This window comes from Mustela nivalis, assembly GCF_964662115.1.
Source record: "Mustela nivalis genome assembly, chromosome: X".
Lineage (NCBI taxonomy): Eukaryota > Metazoa > Chordata > Mammalia > Carnivora > Mustelidae > Mustela > Mustela nivalis.
The window spans coordinates 50,322,689-50,340,704 of NC_139040.1; the positions used below are offsets into that span (position 1 = coordinate 50,322,689).

Sequence of the window (18,016 nt, forward strand, 5' to 3'; positions counted from 1 at the left end):
GGGCCACAGTGCTAAATATTTATTCAAACATTATTCTGGATGTTTCTGTGAGATATTTTTGGATGAGATTTACATTTAAATCAGTGGATTTTGAGTAAAGCGGATGGCTGTGTGTAATGTGTGTGGACCTCATCCAATCAGTTGAAGACATAAATAGATCAAAAGACTGACCTCCCCTGAGTGAGAAGGAATTCTAAAAGCCAGCTGCCTTCAGACTTGAACTACAATACCAGCTCTTCCCTGGGTCCATCCTTATACCCTACTCTGCAGGTTTTGGATTTGCTTCCATAATCACATGAGCCAATTCCTTTAAATAAATCTCTCTCTGTATTATCCACATCCTATAGAACTCCGTCTACACCTTATTGGTAACTTCTCTAACCTCACCACTGCATAAATTCAAACCACCATCATCTCTTGTCAGGACTATGATAATAATTTTATAATTCTATTATCACTGGCTCTTCTCTTTTCTATCCATTCTCTATGCGTCTGTCAAAATAATCTTTCTATGAAATCTATGTGAGCACATCACTTTCCCATTTATAAACACACAATGGGCTTCCCATAGCTTTAAGGGAAAAGCCCTTAGCATAGTTTCCCATACTATTATCTCACTACTCCCTCCTTGCGCAAAAGGGAGTGACTTTTAGTACTATTCCATGACTCCATCCCCTTTTAAGTAGGAACTTCCTACAAATACTCATTGCCACGTGTACTCCAGTGTTTTTCATAATTATCTTCAGTCCAGACCAATTCTTTTGATCCTAATTATGAAGTCTGTTTGCTAAATTATGTTGACGCTACACTTTTTAACTTTGGTTGTTAACTTATTTTATTCTTTTAAAATGATGTTATATTTATTTCCTGCATAGAAAAGATAAACTATAGTGGATCCCCCAAAATTTTTATATATTTTAAAGGCATTAAGAATAAACTTAATGTATACCTATCATTTCAGAAGGTTAGCCATTAAGAAACATTACTGAAGAATAATTGATAATGGTTAATAATTATAATTAAAAGCTATAATCAAAATAAATAATAATTGAATCTGGACACTGACGGCTTAGATTCTACCTCTTACTGTCTTTATGAACTTGATTAAGTTACTTAACTTCTCCATGTCTCAGTTTCCTCATCTTAAAATGAGATTGTAGCCCTTTAATAAAAGGGTTTTATGAGGATTAAATGTGTACATATATGTAAAATTCCTACAACAGTTCCTGGTACACAGTAAGTGCTACATGTTGGTAACTGCTGTTAGTTATTGTTATTTGACAATGGCATTTATAACTACAAAGATTCTATAGCCAGACTACTTCATTTCTAATCTCGATGTTGTACTTTGTATTTGCATGGCCTTGGGTAAGCTTTCTAATTTCTATGAACCTCAGTTTCCTCAACTGTATGAGGTAATAACAGTATCTACTTCTTTTTTTTTTAAGATTTTATTTATTTATTTGACAGAGAGAGATCACAAGTAGGTAGAGAGGCAGGCAGAGAGAAAGGGAAGCAGGCTCCCTGCTGAGCAGAGAGCCTGATATGGGACTCAATCCCAGGACCCTGAGATCATGACTTGAGCAGAAGGCAGCGGCTTAACCTACTGAGCTACCCAGGTGCCCCAGTATCTACTTCTTATGTTAGGAGGATTAAAGGACTTAAAGCATGTTAAAGTCTTTGAACAGTGCTTGGCACATGGTCAACATTACACAGTGCTTGCAATTTTTACTGTCATTATATTAAGAAATAGGTGACCCATATCAATCATGTTCCCTTGTATCTTGTTCAGATTTTATTTCATTTTTTTAAAAGATTTATTTTTATTTATTTTCTATAGAGAGAAGAGAGGGAACACAAGCAGGGGGAGTAGTAGGCAGAGGGAGAGGGAGAAGCAGGCTTCCTGCTGAACAGGGAGCTCAATGCGGGGCTAGATCCCAGAACCTGGGATAATGACCTGAGCCGAAGGCAGATGTTTAACTTGCTGAGCCACTCAGGCGCCCCAGATTTTGTTTCATTTTTTTTTTAAGATTTTATTTATTTATTTGACAGAGAGAAATCACAAGTAGATGGAGAGGCAGGCAGAGAGAGAGAGGGAAGCAGGCTCCCTGCCGAGCAGAGAGCCTGATGCGGGACTCGATCCCAAGACCCTGAGATCATGACCTGAGCTGAAGGCAGCAGCTTAACCCACTGAGCCACCCAGGTGCCCCTTGTTTCATTTTTAAATTCTCTAATTTTTAGTGGCAAAGGCTATGCTTTTTCTTAATTTTTCTTCAACTTTCATAGTGCAGCTACCTGGTGCCCATCACTTTACTAACCCTCTCTTCTTTAAAAATAAAATAAAATAAAACCAAAACCCCCACCTTTAATATACAATCATTCCTGCTAACCAGGAAAACAACTTACTTTACACTATGTGGACATATAGCATCTTTGTTCTTAGGATCACAGTTGAATAAGATGTCTCTCTCTCTTTTTTTTTCGTCTTGTAATAGTGCTGTCAATATGTATTACAACTTGAATTGTTCAAGGGCCCAAGGAAAACTGTTATTACTGCATTGTCAACAAATGAAATTAGCTAAAAGGCTCATCTCCCTATACCAGTTTTTCTCTTTTCATCTCACCCTCTTCTTTCCTCACCACTGTATCATCCAGAACATAATAGGATATAATTTGATAAAAGAAATGAAGGGAAAGAGATTATTTCAAAAATAAATTATGTTACACTGGTTCTCAAAAATCCTGAGTGCTCGGTGTAGGTTAATAAGAAATACAGATAATATTATGAGAGAAATATGACATAAATAACTAATATTATGCATTTTCTACCAAAAACATAACTATTTACATTATAATCCAAAATCACTCAAGTTAAATTATTTTGTACTTTATATATCTTTCAGAAATTGAAAGTACTTCATACCTTTGTTTATATCAATGAGTTGTTTCTTTTTCTTCTGGCGTTCTAACTTTTCTTGTTCAGCTTTCTCTTTTGCAAGCTTTGCCCTCCTTGTCTTCTCTTCCATTTCTTTTCTCTTGTTGTTTTCTTTCACTGCTTCCTGTATATATAAGCAAATTTAAACACAAATCCTTCCATTACTTACATGTTATAGAAGCTGCATGATTTTAAAATTGTATATACATATGCATGCATGTGGGTGCTCAGAGATGGTAAAATATCATAGCAGCTTCAAGGTCCATGTACATACTTTTGAGAAAAACAAATAATTCTAAGACAGACCTTCTTGAAAAATAATTGGAAATAACTCAGGCTTTTTTTATGTTTTTATTTAAATTCCAGTTAACATACAGTGTAATATTAATTTCAGCCATGCAATATAATAATTCAACACTTGCTTACAACACCCCATGCACACCTTAATCTCCATCAGCGCTTTAACCTCTCCACTCCTCACCTTTCCTCCTGCATCCCTCAGATTGTTCTCTATAGTTAAGAGTATATCCTGGTTTGCCTTACTCTCTTTTACCCCCCTTTCTTCATTTGTTTCACTCCTTGAATTCCACCTATGAGTGAAATCATATGGTATTTGTCTTTCTCTAGCTTATTTTGCTTAACATAATATTCTCTAGTTCCATCCATTTCATTGCAAATGGCAGTATTTCATTTTTCTGATGGCTAATATTCTATTGTGTGTGTGTGTATATATATATACATACATATATGTATATATATAACACCTCTTCTTTATACATTCATCTATCAATGGACACTTGGGTTGTTTCCATAATTTGGCTATTGTAGATAATGCTGCCATGAACATAGGGGTGCATGTGTACCTTTGAATTAGTATCTTTTTATTCATTGGGTAAATACCTAGTAGAACAATTGTTGTACCATAGGATCATTAGTTCTATTTTCAACTTTCTGAGGAACTTCCATGTTTGCATTTCCACCATCAGTGCAAGAGGGTTTCACTTTCTCCACATCCTCAATAATACCTGTTGTTTCCTGCACTGTTGATTTTAGCCATTCTGACAGGTGTGAGGTGATATCTCATTATAGTTTTGATTTGTATTTCCCTGATGATGAGTGATGTTGGGCATCTTTTCATGTGTATGTTGGCCATCTGGGTATCTTTTGAAAAAAATGTCTATTCATGTCTTCTGCCTTTTTTTTAATTGGCTTATTCAGTTTTGGAGTATTTAGTTTTATAAGTTTTTATATATTGGATATTAACCCTTTATCAGTTAAATCATTTGCAAATATCTTCTCCCATTCCATAGGTTGCCTTTTAGTTTTGTTGGTTGTTTCCTTCACTGTGTAGAAGCTTTTTAATTTGATGAAGTCCAAATAGTTCATTTTTGCTTTTGCTTCCCTTGCTTCAGGAGACATATCTAGAAAGAAGTTGCTACAGCTGATGTCAGAGAAGTTACTGCCTGTGTTCTCCTCTAGGGTTTTGATGATTTCCTATCTCACATTTAGGTCTTTCATCCATTTTGAATTTGTTTTTGTGTATGGTATAAGAAAGTGGTCCAGTTTCTTTTGCATGCAGCTGGCCAGTTTTCCCAACACCATTTGTTGGAAGAGACTGTCTTTTTCCCACTGGATATTCTTTCCTGCTTTGTCACAGATTAATTGACCAAATAATTGTGGGTTCATTTCTGGGTTTTCTATTCTTTTTTTTTTTTTAAGATTTTATTTATTTATTTGACAGACAGAGATCACAAGCAGGCAGAGAGGCAGGCAGAGAGAGAGAGGAGGAAGCAGGCTCCCTGCCGAGCAGAGAGCCCGATGCAGGACTCGATCCCAGGACCCTGAGATCATGACCCGAGCCGAAGGCAGCGGCTCAACCCACTGAGCCACCCAGGCGCCCCTGGGTTTTCTATTCTGTTCCATTGATCTGTGTGTCCATTTTTGTGTCATTATGTACCATAATATTTTGAAGACTACTCCTTTGTAATACAACTTGGAAGTCCAGAATTGTAATGACTCTAGGCTTGCTTTTCTTCTACAAGGTTGCTTTGGCTATTCGGATTCTGAACAAATTTTAGGATTCTCTGTTCTAGCTCTGTAAAAACTGCTGGTGGCATTTTGACAGGGATTACATTAAATTTGTAGATTGCAGCTGAGAGACAAGATGGCGGAGAAGTAAGAGGCGCTTTTTCAACTTGTCCCCTGAAGTGAGCTGATTACCTACCAAAGAACTCTGATCACCAATGAAATCAGGCTGAGATTAGAATCATACACTTCTGGATCTCTATGGGGGCAGAAGACGCCAGTGGACAGGTAAAGCGGAGGGGGAACATTGGACTGATATCAGAAGATAAACAAAAGGGGGAGGGAGCCACCAGAAGCAACCCATTAGAAATTTATACCCCAATATGAGAGTGCCCTGTGATTGGGGACCAGCATTAACTTGGGAGTCTGGTTGAAAGCACTCAAAAAGAGCAAAAGATCTTAAGGGGAAATTGGTGGAATCGGGCGATTAGGGACAGGAACTTAAGCCCAGGGACCCAGAACAGCCAGGGGAACAGAGAGCACTGCAAAGAAGCCAGGTCTTGGTCCCTGAGCCACCGGCAAGCCTGATAAGATCTGGGGGGAGGCGCCCGTGAGGGAGTCTGGGGTGGACGCAATCTGGCAGAACCATAGCCTTTTGCACTCTGCACACCCACTCCGTGACTGGGGTCTGAGTTGTGCCCCACACCCTCCCCTGAGAGAGGTCAATACAGGTGCTAGCAGGCGCTCTCTAGGACCCGGAGAGTCTGAACACTCCCAGCCCAGGCCAGTGTGACAATCTCAGTGTAATATCACTGGTTGGGACCTCTTTGGTGGTCTGGACCTGCCCAGACAGCCACAGCTAGTATTTCTCATGGTTTTGGGTACAAGCAAGAGCTCCTGTGACCCCAGAGACCATGACTGGGGATGTGCTCTGCCAGTGGCAGAGGGTGAGATTATGTGCTCTGGAGCACCCAGAGGGGAACAGACTGAGGCTTCTGAGATGGAGGTCTGGGTGCAGTTTGCTTTCCTGTAAACCTCCAAAGAACCACCAAAAGCTGCCAAGGGGAGAAAAAACAAATTAACAAACAAAAAAACCTCCAGAGAACAAAAGCTTGAAAAACAGGTTTCCTCAGAGCCCAGGCCCTTGATGGGGGTAGGAGGACTCAACTCTAGCAAGACTCCCTGAAAAACCAAGCAGCAGGCCCCTATCCCAGAAGGTCAGCCAAAAACAAAAACAAAACAAAAACAAAAACAAACAAGAGGACAACCAACACTACCTCATAGATACAACTTTTATTTTTAATTCATTCCCACTATTCTGCTTCTTTTCATTTTTTTATTTAACTTTTTAACCTACTTACCATCACAATGAGATGTTCAGTACATCAACTTCCATAATAAACTTTTAACTTGAACTTTTTTGATACATATACCTGTGTTTTTCTTTTTTCTATTTTTTAACTGTTTAATTTTAATTTTATTTTTTAAATATTCATATAGAGATAAGCTTCAAGGTAATTCCCTTTCCCCAATCAATGTTACCCCTATATATAAACCAGTTTTAATGCCCCTTTATCTCAGGAAAGCTGAGTCCTTTAACAAAGATATCAAGATACATCCAGGAAGAATCAAACTAACCTTCCTTGCCCACAGTGAGAAATTATAACCACACTCGCATCTTCTTCTGTCAGTGTTTCTGTGTATTTGTTTTTGTTCTGATAGTATATAAATCTTATACTTGGGGTTGATTTTGATGTGGTTATTTATTTATTTATTTTCTCTTGTCATCTGCTTTTGTTGGTCTTTTTGTTTGTCTCTTTTTTTTGTATAATTTATAAATCTTAGCTTTGGGGCCCATCCGGGCTGGGCCTTCTCTTTTATTTTATCTTTCTTTTTTTTTTTTTTCCCTGTCTCTCTCTCTCTCTCTTTTCTTTCTTTCTGGGGGGGGGGGAACTCTTGATTTCTCAGAAGCGTTCCAGAGGGCACCTTGCCGGCACCACGGTTGATACATTCAGCTACTACACGTCCATTCAGCTATCTCTCACCAAAATGACTAGGAGGAGAAATGCCCAACAGAAGAAAAATTCAGAGATTGGCCCCTCTCCATCAGAGCTTTTGGATATGGATATAAACAATACGTCAGGAAGGGAATTCAGGCTAACAATTATCCAGGCAGTAGCTAGGTTGGAGAAAGGCTTTGATGACAAAATGGCATTGATTAGGGCAGAAGTGAAAACCACCAGGGATGATGTTAACAATGCTCTCAATGAGTTCCAATCTAGTCTAAATTTTCTAAAAGCTAGGGAAACTGAGGCATAAGATAGAATTAGTGATCTGGAGGACAAACTGATAGAGAAAAAGGATCAGGAGGAAGCCTGGAACAAACAGCTTGGAAGCCATGAAAACAGAATTAGGGGAATTAGGGAAATAAATGATGCCATGAAACGTTCCAATGTCAGAATTATTGGAAACCCTGAGAGGGAGGAGAAAGAAAGAAGACTGGAAGATATAGTTGAACAAATTCTCCATGAAAATTTTCCCCATCTGGCAAATAGAACCACCGTTCATGTACTAGAGGCAGAAAGGACTCCCGCCAAGATCATAGAATCTAGAAAGATTTTGAGACACCTGATTGTGAAACTGATGAATCATAATTTTAGACAGGAGCTATTAAAAGCAGCTAGAGGCAAGAGATTCCTTATGTACAGAGAAAAGCTCATCAGAATAACGTCAGACCTGTCCACAGAAACGTGGCAAGCCAGAAAGGGCTGGCAAGATGGATTCAGGGCACTAAATGAGAATAACATGCAGCCAAGAATACTTTATCCAGCAAGACTATCATTCAAAATGGATGGAGAGATAAAGATCTTCCAAAATTGGCAAGGTTTAAAAGAGTATGTGACTACCAAGCTGGCACTGCAATAAATATTAAGGGGGGGGGTGGTTTCCATAAAAGAGGGAAAAAAACCCAAGAATATCATTGAACAGAAATATATGGAGACAAGCTACAGAAACAAAGACTTCACAGGTAACACTATGCCAACAAAAACGTATCTCTCAGTAATAGGGCCTAAATGCACCCATAAAACGGCGCAGTGTTGCAGAATGGATCAAACGACAGGACCCACCCATATGTTGTCTACAAGAGACCCATTTGGAACCTAAGGATACATTCAGATTGAAAGTGAAGGGATAGAGAAGCATCTACCATGCCAATGGGCCGCAAAAGAGGGCTGGGGTAGTGATTCTCATATCAGAGAAATTAGATTATTTTTTAAGATTTTATTTATTTATTTTACAGAGAGATATCATAAGCAGACAGAGAGGCAGGCAGAGAGAGAGAAGGAAGCAGGCTCCCTGCTGAGCAGAGAGCCCGATGCAGGACTCAATCCCATGACCCTGAGATCATGACCTGAGCCGAAGGCAGCGGCTTACCCCACTGAGCCACCCAGGCACCCGATAAATTAGATTTTAAACTATGGACTGTATTCAGAGATACAAAAGGACACTACATCATTCTTAAAGAGTTTCTCCACCAAGAAGATCTAACAATTGTAAATATTTATGCCCCCAATACAGAAGTAGCCAACTACATAAGAAAACTGTTAATAAAGAGTCATATTGATATGAATACATTAATAGTAGGAGATTGTAACATGGCATTCTCAGTAATAGATCATCCAAGCAGAAAATCAATAAACAAGAGCATTGAATGACACACTGGACCAGATGGACCTCATAGATATATACAGAACATCCTACCCTAAAACAGCATAATACTCATTCTTCTTGAGTGTACATGGAACCTTCTCCAGAAGAGAAAACATACTGGGTCACAAATCAGGGCTCAACCAATGCCAAAATATTGAGATTATTCCCTGCATATTCTCAGACAACAATGCTTTGAAAATGGAGCACACAACAAGGAAAAGTTTGGAAGGAATTCAAACACCTGGAAGCTAAGGACCACCTTGATTAAGAATGCTTGGATCAACCAGGAAATCATGAAGAACTTAAACAATTCATGGAAACCAATGAGAATGAAGACACTTCACTCCAAAACCTATGGGACACAGCAAAGGTGGTCCTAAGGGGGAAATACATAGCCATTTGTGCCTCCCCCCAAAAAATCGAAAAATACAGAATACACCAGCTGTCTTTATACCTTAAAGAACTGGGGAATCAACAACAAATTAAGCCAACTCCACATACAAGAAGGGAAATAATTAAGATTAGAACAGAGATCAATGAAGTTAGAAACTAGAGACATAGTAGAATGCATCAATGAAACTAGAAGCTGGTTTTTTGAAAGAATCAGTAAGACCGATAAACCATTGGCCAAACTATTCCAAAAGAAAAGAGAAAAGGCCCCAATTAATAAAATTATGAATGTAAAGGGAGAGATCACAACTAACACCAAGGAAATAGAAACAATCATCAGAAATTATTATCAACAGTTATATGTCAGTAAGTTAAGCAAACTAGATGAAACGGATGCATTCCTGGAAAACTACAAACTTCCACAATTGGACCAGGAAGAAATTGAATAGACTGATATCTAGTAACAAGATTGAAGCAGTGATCAAAAACCTTCCAAAAAACAAGAGCCCAGGACCTGATGGATTCCCTGGGAAATTCTACAAAACTTTCAAAGAAGAAATAACACCTATTCTCCTGAAGTTGTTACAAAAAATTGAAGAAGAAGGAAAACTTCCAGACTCTTTCTAGGAAGCCAGCATTACCCTGATCCCCAAACCAGGCAAAGACCCACCAAAAAGGAGAATTTCAGACCAATATCCCTGATGAATATGGATGCTAAGATTCTCAACAAGATCCTAGCAAACAGGATCCAACAGGACATTAAAAAGATTATCCACCATAATCACGTGGGATTCATCCCTGGGCTACAAGAATGGTTCAACATTTGCAAATCAATCAATGTGATAGAACAAATCAATAAGTGAAGAGAGAAGAACCACATGGTTCTCTCAATCGATGCAGAAAAAAGCATTTGACAAAATCCAGCATCCGTTCCTGATTAAAATACTTCAAACTATAGGAATAGAGGGAACATTCCTGAACTTCATCAAATCTATCTATGAAAGACCCACAGCAAATATCATCCTCAATGGGAAAAAGCTGACAGCCCTCCCTTTGAGATCAGGAATATGACAAGGATGCCCACTCTCACCATTCTTGTTCAACATAGTATTTGAAGTCATAGCAACAGCAATTAGGCAACAAAGAGAAATAAAAGGTATTCAAATTGCCAATGAAAAAGTCAAACTCTCTTTCTTCACAGATGATGTGATACATTTTATGGAAAACCCAAAAGACTCCACCCCCAAACTATTAGAACTCATACAGCAATTCAGTAATGTGGCAGGATAAAAAAAGTCAATGTACAGAAATCAGTTGCTTTCTTATGCACTAACAATGAAAATACAGAAAGGGAAATTAGAAAATCGATTTCATTTACTATAGCACCAAGAACCATAAAATACCTGGGAATAAACCTAACCAAAAGGGGGAAAGGATCTGTACTCGAGGAACTACAGAACACTCCTGAAAGAAACTGAAGAAGACACAAAAAGATGGAAGACCATTCCATGTTCAGGGATCAGAAAAATAAACATTGTTAAAATGTCTATAATGGCTAGAGCAATCTATACTTTCAATGCCATTCTGATCAAAATTCCATGGGCGTTTTTCAAAGAGCTGGAGCAAACAATCTGAAAATTTGTATGGAATCAGAAGAGACCCCGAATAGCTAAGGGAATGTTGAAAAAGAAAAACAAAAGTGTGGGCATCACATTGTCTGATTTCAAGCTTTACTACAAAGCTATGATCACCAAGACAGCATGGTACTGGCATAAAAACAGACACATGAACCAGTAGAACAGAACAGAGATCCCAGATGTGAACCCTCAACTCTATGGTCAAATAATCTTTGACAAAACAGGAAAAAATATACAGTGGAAAAACGACAGTCTCTTCAATAAATGGTGCTTGGAATATTTGACAGATATATGTAGAAGAATGAAACTCGACCACTCTCTTACACCATACATAAAGATAATCTCTAAATGGATAAAAGACCTCAACGTGAGGCAGGAATCCATCAGAATCACAGAAGAGAACATAGGCAGTGACTTCTTCAGTATCAGCCACAGAAACTTATTTTTTTTTTTTAAGATTTTTTTATTTATTTGTTTGACAGATAGAGATCACAGGTAGGCAGAGAGAGAGAGAGAAGGAAGCAGGTTCCCTGCCGAGCAGAGAGCCCAATGTGGGGCTCGATCCCAGGACCCTGGAACCATGACCTGAGCCGAAGGCAGAGGCCTTAACCCACTGAGCCACCCAGGCGCCCCGCACAGGAACTTATTTTAAGATATGTCTCCAAAGGCAAAGGAAACAAAAGTGAAAATGAATTGTTAAAGCTTCATCAAGATCAAAAGCTTCTGCACAGCAAAGGAACACAGTCAACAAAACAAAGAGGCAACCCACGGAATGGGAGAAGATATTTGCAAATGACAGTACAGACAAAAGGCTGATATCTAGGATCTATAAAGAATCCCTCAAACTCAACACACACAAAACAGATAATCATGTCAAAAAATGGGCAGAAGATTTGAACAGGCACTTCTCTAATGGAGACATACAAATAGCTATCAGACACATGAAAAAATGTTCATCATCACTAGCCATCAGGGAAATTCAAATCAAAACCACATTGAAATACCACCTTCCACCAGTTAGAATGGCCAAAATTAACAAGACAGTAAACAACACCTGTTGGAGAGCATGTGGAGAAAGGGGAACTCTCCTACACTGTTGGTGGGAATGCAAGTTGGTACAGCCACTTTGGAAAACAGTGTGGAGATTCCTTAAGAAATTAAAAACAGAGCTTCCCTACAACCCTGCAATTGCACTACTGGGTATTTACCCCAAAGATACAGATGTAGTGAAAAGAAGGGCCATCTGTACCCCAATGTTTATAGCAGCAATGGCCACGGTCGCCAAACTCTGGAAAGAACCAAGATGCCCTTCAATGGATGAATGGATAACGAAGATGTGGTCCATATACATTATGGAGTGTTATGCCTCCATCAGAAAGGGTGAATACCTAACTTTTGTATCAACCTGGGTGGGACCGGAACAGATTATGCTGAGTGAAATAAGTCAAGCAGAGAGAGTCAACTATCATATGGTTTCACTTGTTTGTGGAGCATAAGAAATAACACAGAGGACATGGGGAAATGGAAAGGAGAAGGGAGTTGGGGGAAATTGGAGGGGGAGATGAACCATGAGAGACCAGACTCTGAAAAACAATCTGAGGGTTTGGGAGGGGCGGGGCGTGGGAGTTGGGGTGAGCCTGGTGGTGGGTATTATGGAGGGCACATATTGCATGGCACACTGGGTGTGGTACATAAACAATGAATTCTGGTACACTGAAAAGAAATTAAAAAAAATTATAGACTGCTTTGGGTAGTAAAGACACTTTAATTATATTTGTTCTTCCAATCCATGACATGGTATGGTTTTCCATTTCTTTGTGTCCTCTCCAATTTCTTTCATATGTGTTCTATACTTTTCAGAATACATGTGTTTCACCTCTGGTTAGATTTATTCCTAGATATATGTAACTATAAATGCAATTGATTCCTTAGTTTCTCTTTCTGTTGCTTCATTATTGATATATAGAAATATAACAGATTTCTCTACATTGATTTTGTATTCTGTGACTTTACTGAATTAGTTTATTGGTTCTAGCAATTTTTGGTGGAATCTTTCGGGTTTTCTATATAGAGTATCATGTTATTGGAAAATAGTAAAAGCTTGACTTCTTCCTTGATGATTTTGATGCCTTTTATTTCTTTTCTCTTGTCTGAATGCTGAAGCTAGGGCTTCCAGTACTATGTTCAATAACAATGGTTAAAATCGATATCCCTGTCTTGTTCCTAATCATAGAGGAAAAGTTCTCAGTTTTTCCCCATTGAGGATGATATTAGCTTTTTAGTTTTTCCATTTATAGCCTTTATGATGTTGAGGTATGTTCCTACTAAGCCTATTTGTTGAGGGTTTTTATCATGAATGGATGTTGTACTTTGTTAAATGCTTTTTCTGAATCTATTGAAAGGATCACATACTTCTTATCCTATATTTTATTTATTTTTAGTTTAAAAAAATATTTTATTTATTTATTTGTCAGAGAGAGAGCGCACAAGCAGGGGGAATAGCAGGCAGAAGGAGATTCACAAGGAGCCCAATGCAGGACTCAATCCCAGGACCCGGATGTAGGACACAATCCCAGGACCCCGGGATCATGACCTGAAGACGCAATAACAAGAATACATCTATGGAGCTTTTCCTAGAGGTATCAATATTGAAAATTGTTTTCTTCATAATAAAAGACACAATGCTTTTTAAAAGTCTGGAAAACATTACCAAAAATTCTCCTGACTTACAAGAATTATTGATACCTCCCCTTCTTTAGTCCCTATCAGGCTAGTACCTCTAATATAAGAGCACAAAACCAGCTGGCTCATCCAGACAAAATCAAAGACTACCATTTAAAATATAGTAGAATAACAAAATCTTAATTTTAGAGCAGTATTTCTCAACCTCAGTACTAGTGTTGTTTTTGGCTGGTGTCTTTCTTTGCTGTGGGAGCCATCCCGTGCATTGTTATATGTTTAGCAGCACCCCTGACCTCTCCTCACTCGATGCCAGTAGGACCCCTTCCTGGTTTTGACAACCAAAAATGTCTCCAGAGATTGCCAAATGTTAGACAGGTGGATAAATACTAACCTGGGGTTTCAGAGAGATAATTTATTGATGAAAAATTACAAACTACCTGCTCTGATGAACCCAGGTTCTTTTCAAACATGTGGAAACTCAGCTCCAAATGAGTTTACATAATGGCTTAAGGTCACACATTTATGTAATTGAATATTTGGGAATAGAAGTCATGTCTCTTCACTCCTGGTTTGTTTGTTCTATTCTTAAAGGAAAAAAAGACAATGTGGATATGACACCAAAAGTACTAACAACCAAAGAAAAAAAATGGACTAATAAGGCTTCATCAAAACAAAAAACTTTTTATCCATCAAAGGACCCAGTCAAGAAAGTAAAGAAATAACCCACAGAATGGGAGAAAATACTGGTAAATCATATATCTCATAAGAATATACAAAAGGTCTAATTCAACAATAAATAGACAAATAATCCAATTAAAAATGGGAAAAGGATTTGAATATTTACTTATTCATAGATAATATTTATATATATGTCCCCAATAAAAACACAAAAAGATGTTAGACATTGTTAATCCTTAGTGAACTGAAAAATCAAAACCACAATGAGGTACCTCTTCATGCCCTCTAGGACTGTTACAATTAAAAAAGAAAGAAAGAAGGAGGAAAACCCAGATAATAACAAGTGAGGACTGGAGAAACTGGAACCTTTGCATTGCTAGCAAGAATGTAAAATGGTGAGTGAGTCATTTTCAAAAACAGTCTGGCTGTTCCTCAAAATGCTACACATACAATTACAATATGACCCAGCAATTCTACTTCTAGATATATAGCCAAGAGAAAAGAGAACAAATGTTCATAAAAAAGGCTGCAGAAGAATGTTCAGAGCAGCATTACTCCTAATAGCCAATAAAGAAATAACCCAAATGTCCATCAACTGATAAACAGATAAACAAAATGTGGTATATATCCATATAATAGAATGCATTCAACCACAGAAAGAATGAAGTACTGATATATGCTGCAACATGGATGAACCTTAAAATATTCTGCTAAGTCAAAGAAATCAGACACAAAAGGCCACCTATAGTATGATTTCATTTATATATACCATCCAGAATAGGAAATCTATACAGACAGAAAGTAGATTAGTGATTGCCGGGGACAGAAGAGGGGAGAATGGGGAGTACCTGTTGACCAGTATGAGAATTCTTTTTGGGGGTGATGAAAATGTTCTGGAAGTAGATAGTGGGGATGGTTGAACGACCTTATGAATATATTAAAAAAATACTAAATCGTATGCTTCAAAATGGAAATTTTATATATAGATGTATGTAAATTATATCTCAATAAAAATAAAATTTAAAAAAGATGTTTGAGAAAGACAGGATTTAAATAAAATTACAACTTAGAAAAAAGGACAGTGTGAAAAAGCAATATATATTCAGGTTCTGATATAACAAGGTGTATGATATTTAGTAAATAACGTAAGAGGAGGTAAATGGTAGGGGACAGAAAGGAGGTTAATGTATATTTTATTACTGGTCCAATCTCTGAGCTGGTAAATAGTTACCTACACCTGGATAGACTTCTATTCTCGAACTAAAGGACTGTCTACTTGCTGAGTGCTGTCATTTATTATAAAGATAAAAAAAAATGGTAACTTCCATTTGTAGTTTTTCCCTTTTCTGATAATAACAGCTATTCCTCAATGGAAATTTATTATGTGCCAGATGTTTTAAGTAAATAATTTTGAATCTTTATAGAAAATCTGCAAAGTAGGGGCTGCCTTTGGCTCAGGTCATGATCCCAGGGTCCTGGGATCACGCCCCACATCAGGCTCTCTGCTCAGCAGGGTGCCTGCTTCCCTTCCTCTCTCTCTCTCTCTGTTGGCCTCTCTGCCTACTTGTGATCTCTGTCAAATAAATAAGTAAAATCTTAAAAAAAAATATGCAAAGTAACTATTATTTGTTCTTATTTTGCATGTGATAAAACTTAGGCTCAGGTAGTTTAAGTGAAATGCCCAAGGCTAGTTATATAGTTATTAAGTAGCAGAACCACATATGACCACTTATGCTACCATGATGTCTTCCAAGTGGAATTGCCAGACAAAACACACGATATTCAGTTAAATTTTAGTTTTAATACAAGATAAACCATATATAATTTTTAGTTTAAGTATATCTCTATTGTGTGGGATATACTTATACTAAAAAAGTCATGTAATATTTACAACACATTGACACTAAAAAATTATCCACGGTTTATATGAAATTCAGATTTAACTGGGCATCCAGTATTTTTGTTTGATAAAACTAGCAATCTTACTTCCAAGACTGTTGTTTTTCTATAAGCATCCTCTCATGAACAAAGATCATCTAATGAAAATAGAATGATTATAAATGCATAAAAATAGCACAAATTTAAGCCATATTTGAGAACAGCAATGTTGATACAGATCACTGATAGGCATTATATGGCTCATGGACTTGAATCATACTATTTCTGTAGCAATCTCCATATATTTCTTTCTTCTTCATTTCTTGAAAATAGAATAAAACATAAAAAGTTTATATAAAAATCTGTACTGACACAACTGGGGGTAGAAGAAAATAAGTCAATAATTATTATGAAAAAATCACTAATGGAGAAATTTGGCATATGTGACTAGGTTAAATTTCTATACAAAAGGGGGAGCTTGCAACTGGCACTACTAAGACAACATGAATGTAGATCTAGTAAAAGATGAAACAGACCAAATAATGGCCCATCAGTTTACATCTTAAGTGTTTCAGGAACAGATTTAACAACAAGACAAATGCACAATTCGAAATGGCATGTGTAATCCTAAAGAGGCCAAAACAAAAGAGGAAAATAATTTCTGTGGTTTGTTATTAGTAAAAATGAATGAAGCATCTACAAAGGCATGTATTTTTCAAGGAACACAGACTGTGGAGTAAGATTCTGGTCCAGGTATCATCATTTCTGTCTTCATGAAGAGGCCTCACATGCTGAAAATAACCTATTCCTCTTGGGGTTTTTGTTCTTTGGCTCTGGCTTTAGGAAATTGGGAAATGGGAAACACTCTCTAAAGAAAAAAAATGTATTTTATTTTTTGTTTTAAAGATTTTATTTATTTCAGAGAGAAAGAGAAAGAGAGAGAGGGAGCATGCACGAGTGGGGGTGAGGGGTTGAGGCAGAGGAAGAAGCAGACTCCCTACTGAGTGGGGAGCCCCAAATGGGGGCTCCATCCCTGGAACCCGGGACCATGACCAAAGCCAAAAGCAAAAGCTCAACTGACTGAGCTTGGGACCCAGGCATCCCAAGAAAAATATTTTTAAAAAGAAAGGGAAATCTTAACTATGGTTTCATATCAACAATCTTTAGTTTTAGTAGAGTGAAAGATAAGAAATTTCAAGACATTAACTCCCCTAAAAATGTAAAAACTAGGGGCACCTGGGTGGCTCAGTGGGTTAAAGCCTCTGCCTTCGGCCTAGGTCATGATCCTGGAGTCCTCCGCATCGGGCTCTCTGCTCAGTGGGAAGCCTGCCTCCCCCACTCTATCTGCCTCTCTGTCTGCTTGTGATCTCTGCCTGTCAAATAAATAAATAAAATCTTTAAAAATATATATATATATAAACTAATGAGGAGAAAACTCCTTTGAGGAATGGGATGTATTCTTTTCATCCTAATTCCTACAAAACAAAGCCTCAAATAATTAAAAGAATAACAGCAACAGGAGTAAATTTAAACTCAGGTTTTAAAAAAATCCCTTAAATAATTGCCTGTGATTAACAACACTTTGTATTTGTCAAGCCTCACTAAACATTTTAAAACACTTAGTCATGAGTACTTAACCAACATTCTCAAGGAAGCATCAATCATTATTTCTTAGGGTTGGGATTCTTTCAATGTACAGGACTGTGTTCTTTTAAAAGAATGCTAACTGAGAAAGCGTTTTGGTGGTAACTTCGTACAAAATAAATGTTTACCGAAAAAAGCCTCAGTTATACTGGCATATTTATTTTTCAAGAGTAAGTAAAAAGTACAAGAGGAGCAAAATATAATTGAAAATGTCTTTAGGATTTACTGCAAAAAATATTCACCAACCTAATTTTAAATCTCTTACTGAAATCTCTATTGCCTTGCTGAAAAATATGAATAAATTAAAAATCTTATTTCCCTTGCTGTGCATAATTAACAAGTGACACCTATGGGCTAAAAAATGTCATATGGAAAATAAGTTAATGTAAATGCTAAGCCCTCTCGTTTATTCCAATTAAGCTTTTAGAAATGGATG

General features: G+C 37.4%; 1 protein-coding gene and 1 long non-coding RNA gene across 2 annotated transcripts in view; one reads left to right on the plus strand and one right to left on the minus strand.

Moving 5' to 3' along the window:
• Positions 1-18,016, plus strand: part of LOC309855567 — a 1,258,688-nt gene that overhangs the window by 561,956 nt on the left and 678,716 nt on the right. The gene's annotated exons all lie outside the window — the stretch shown is intronic.
• The window catches only part of DIAPH2 (diaphanous related formin 2), a 919,476-nt gene that overhangs the window by 193,732 nt on the left and 707,728 nt on the right, over positions 1-18,016 (minus strand). Inside the window, exon 26 of the mRNA XM_082715955.1 lies at positions 2,924-3,059. Coding sequence (XP_082572081.1) covers positions 2,924-3,059 — 136 coding nt within the window. The remainder of the gene's footprint in view (positions 1-2,923; positions 3,060-18,016) is intronic.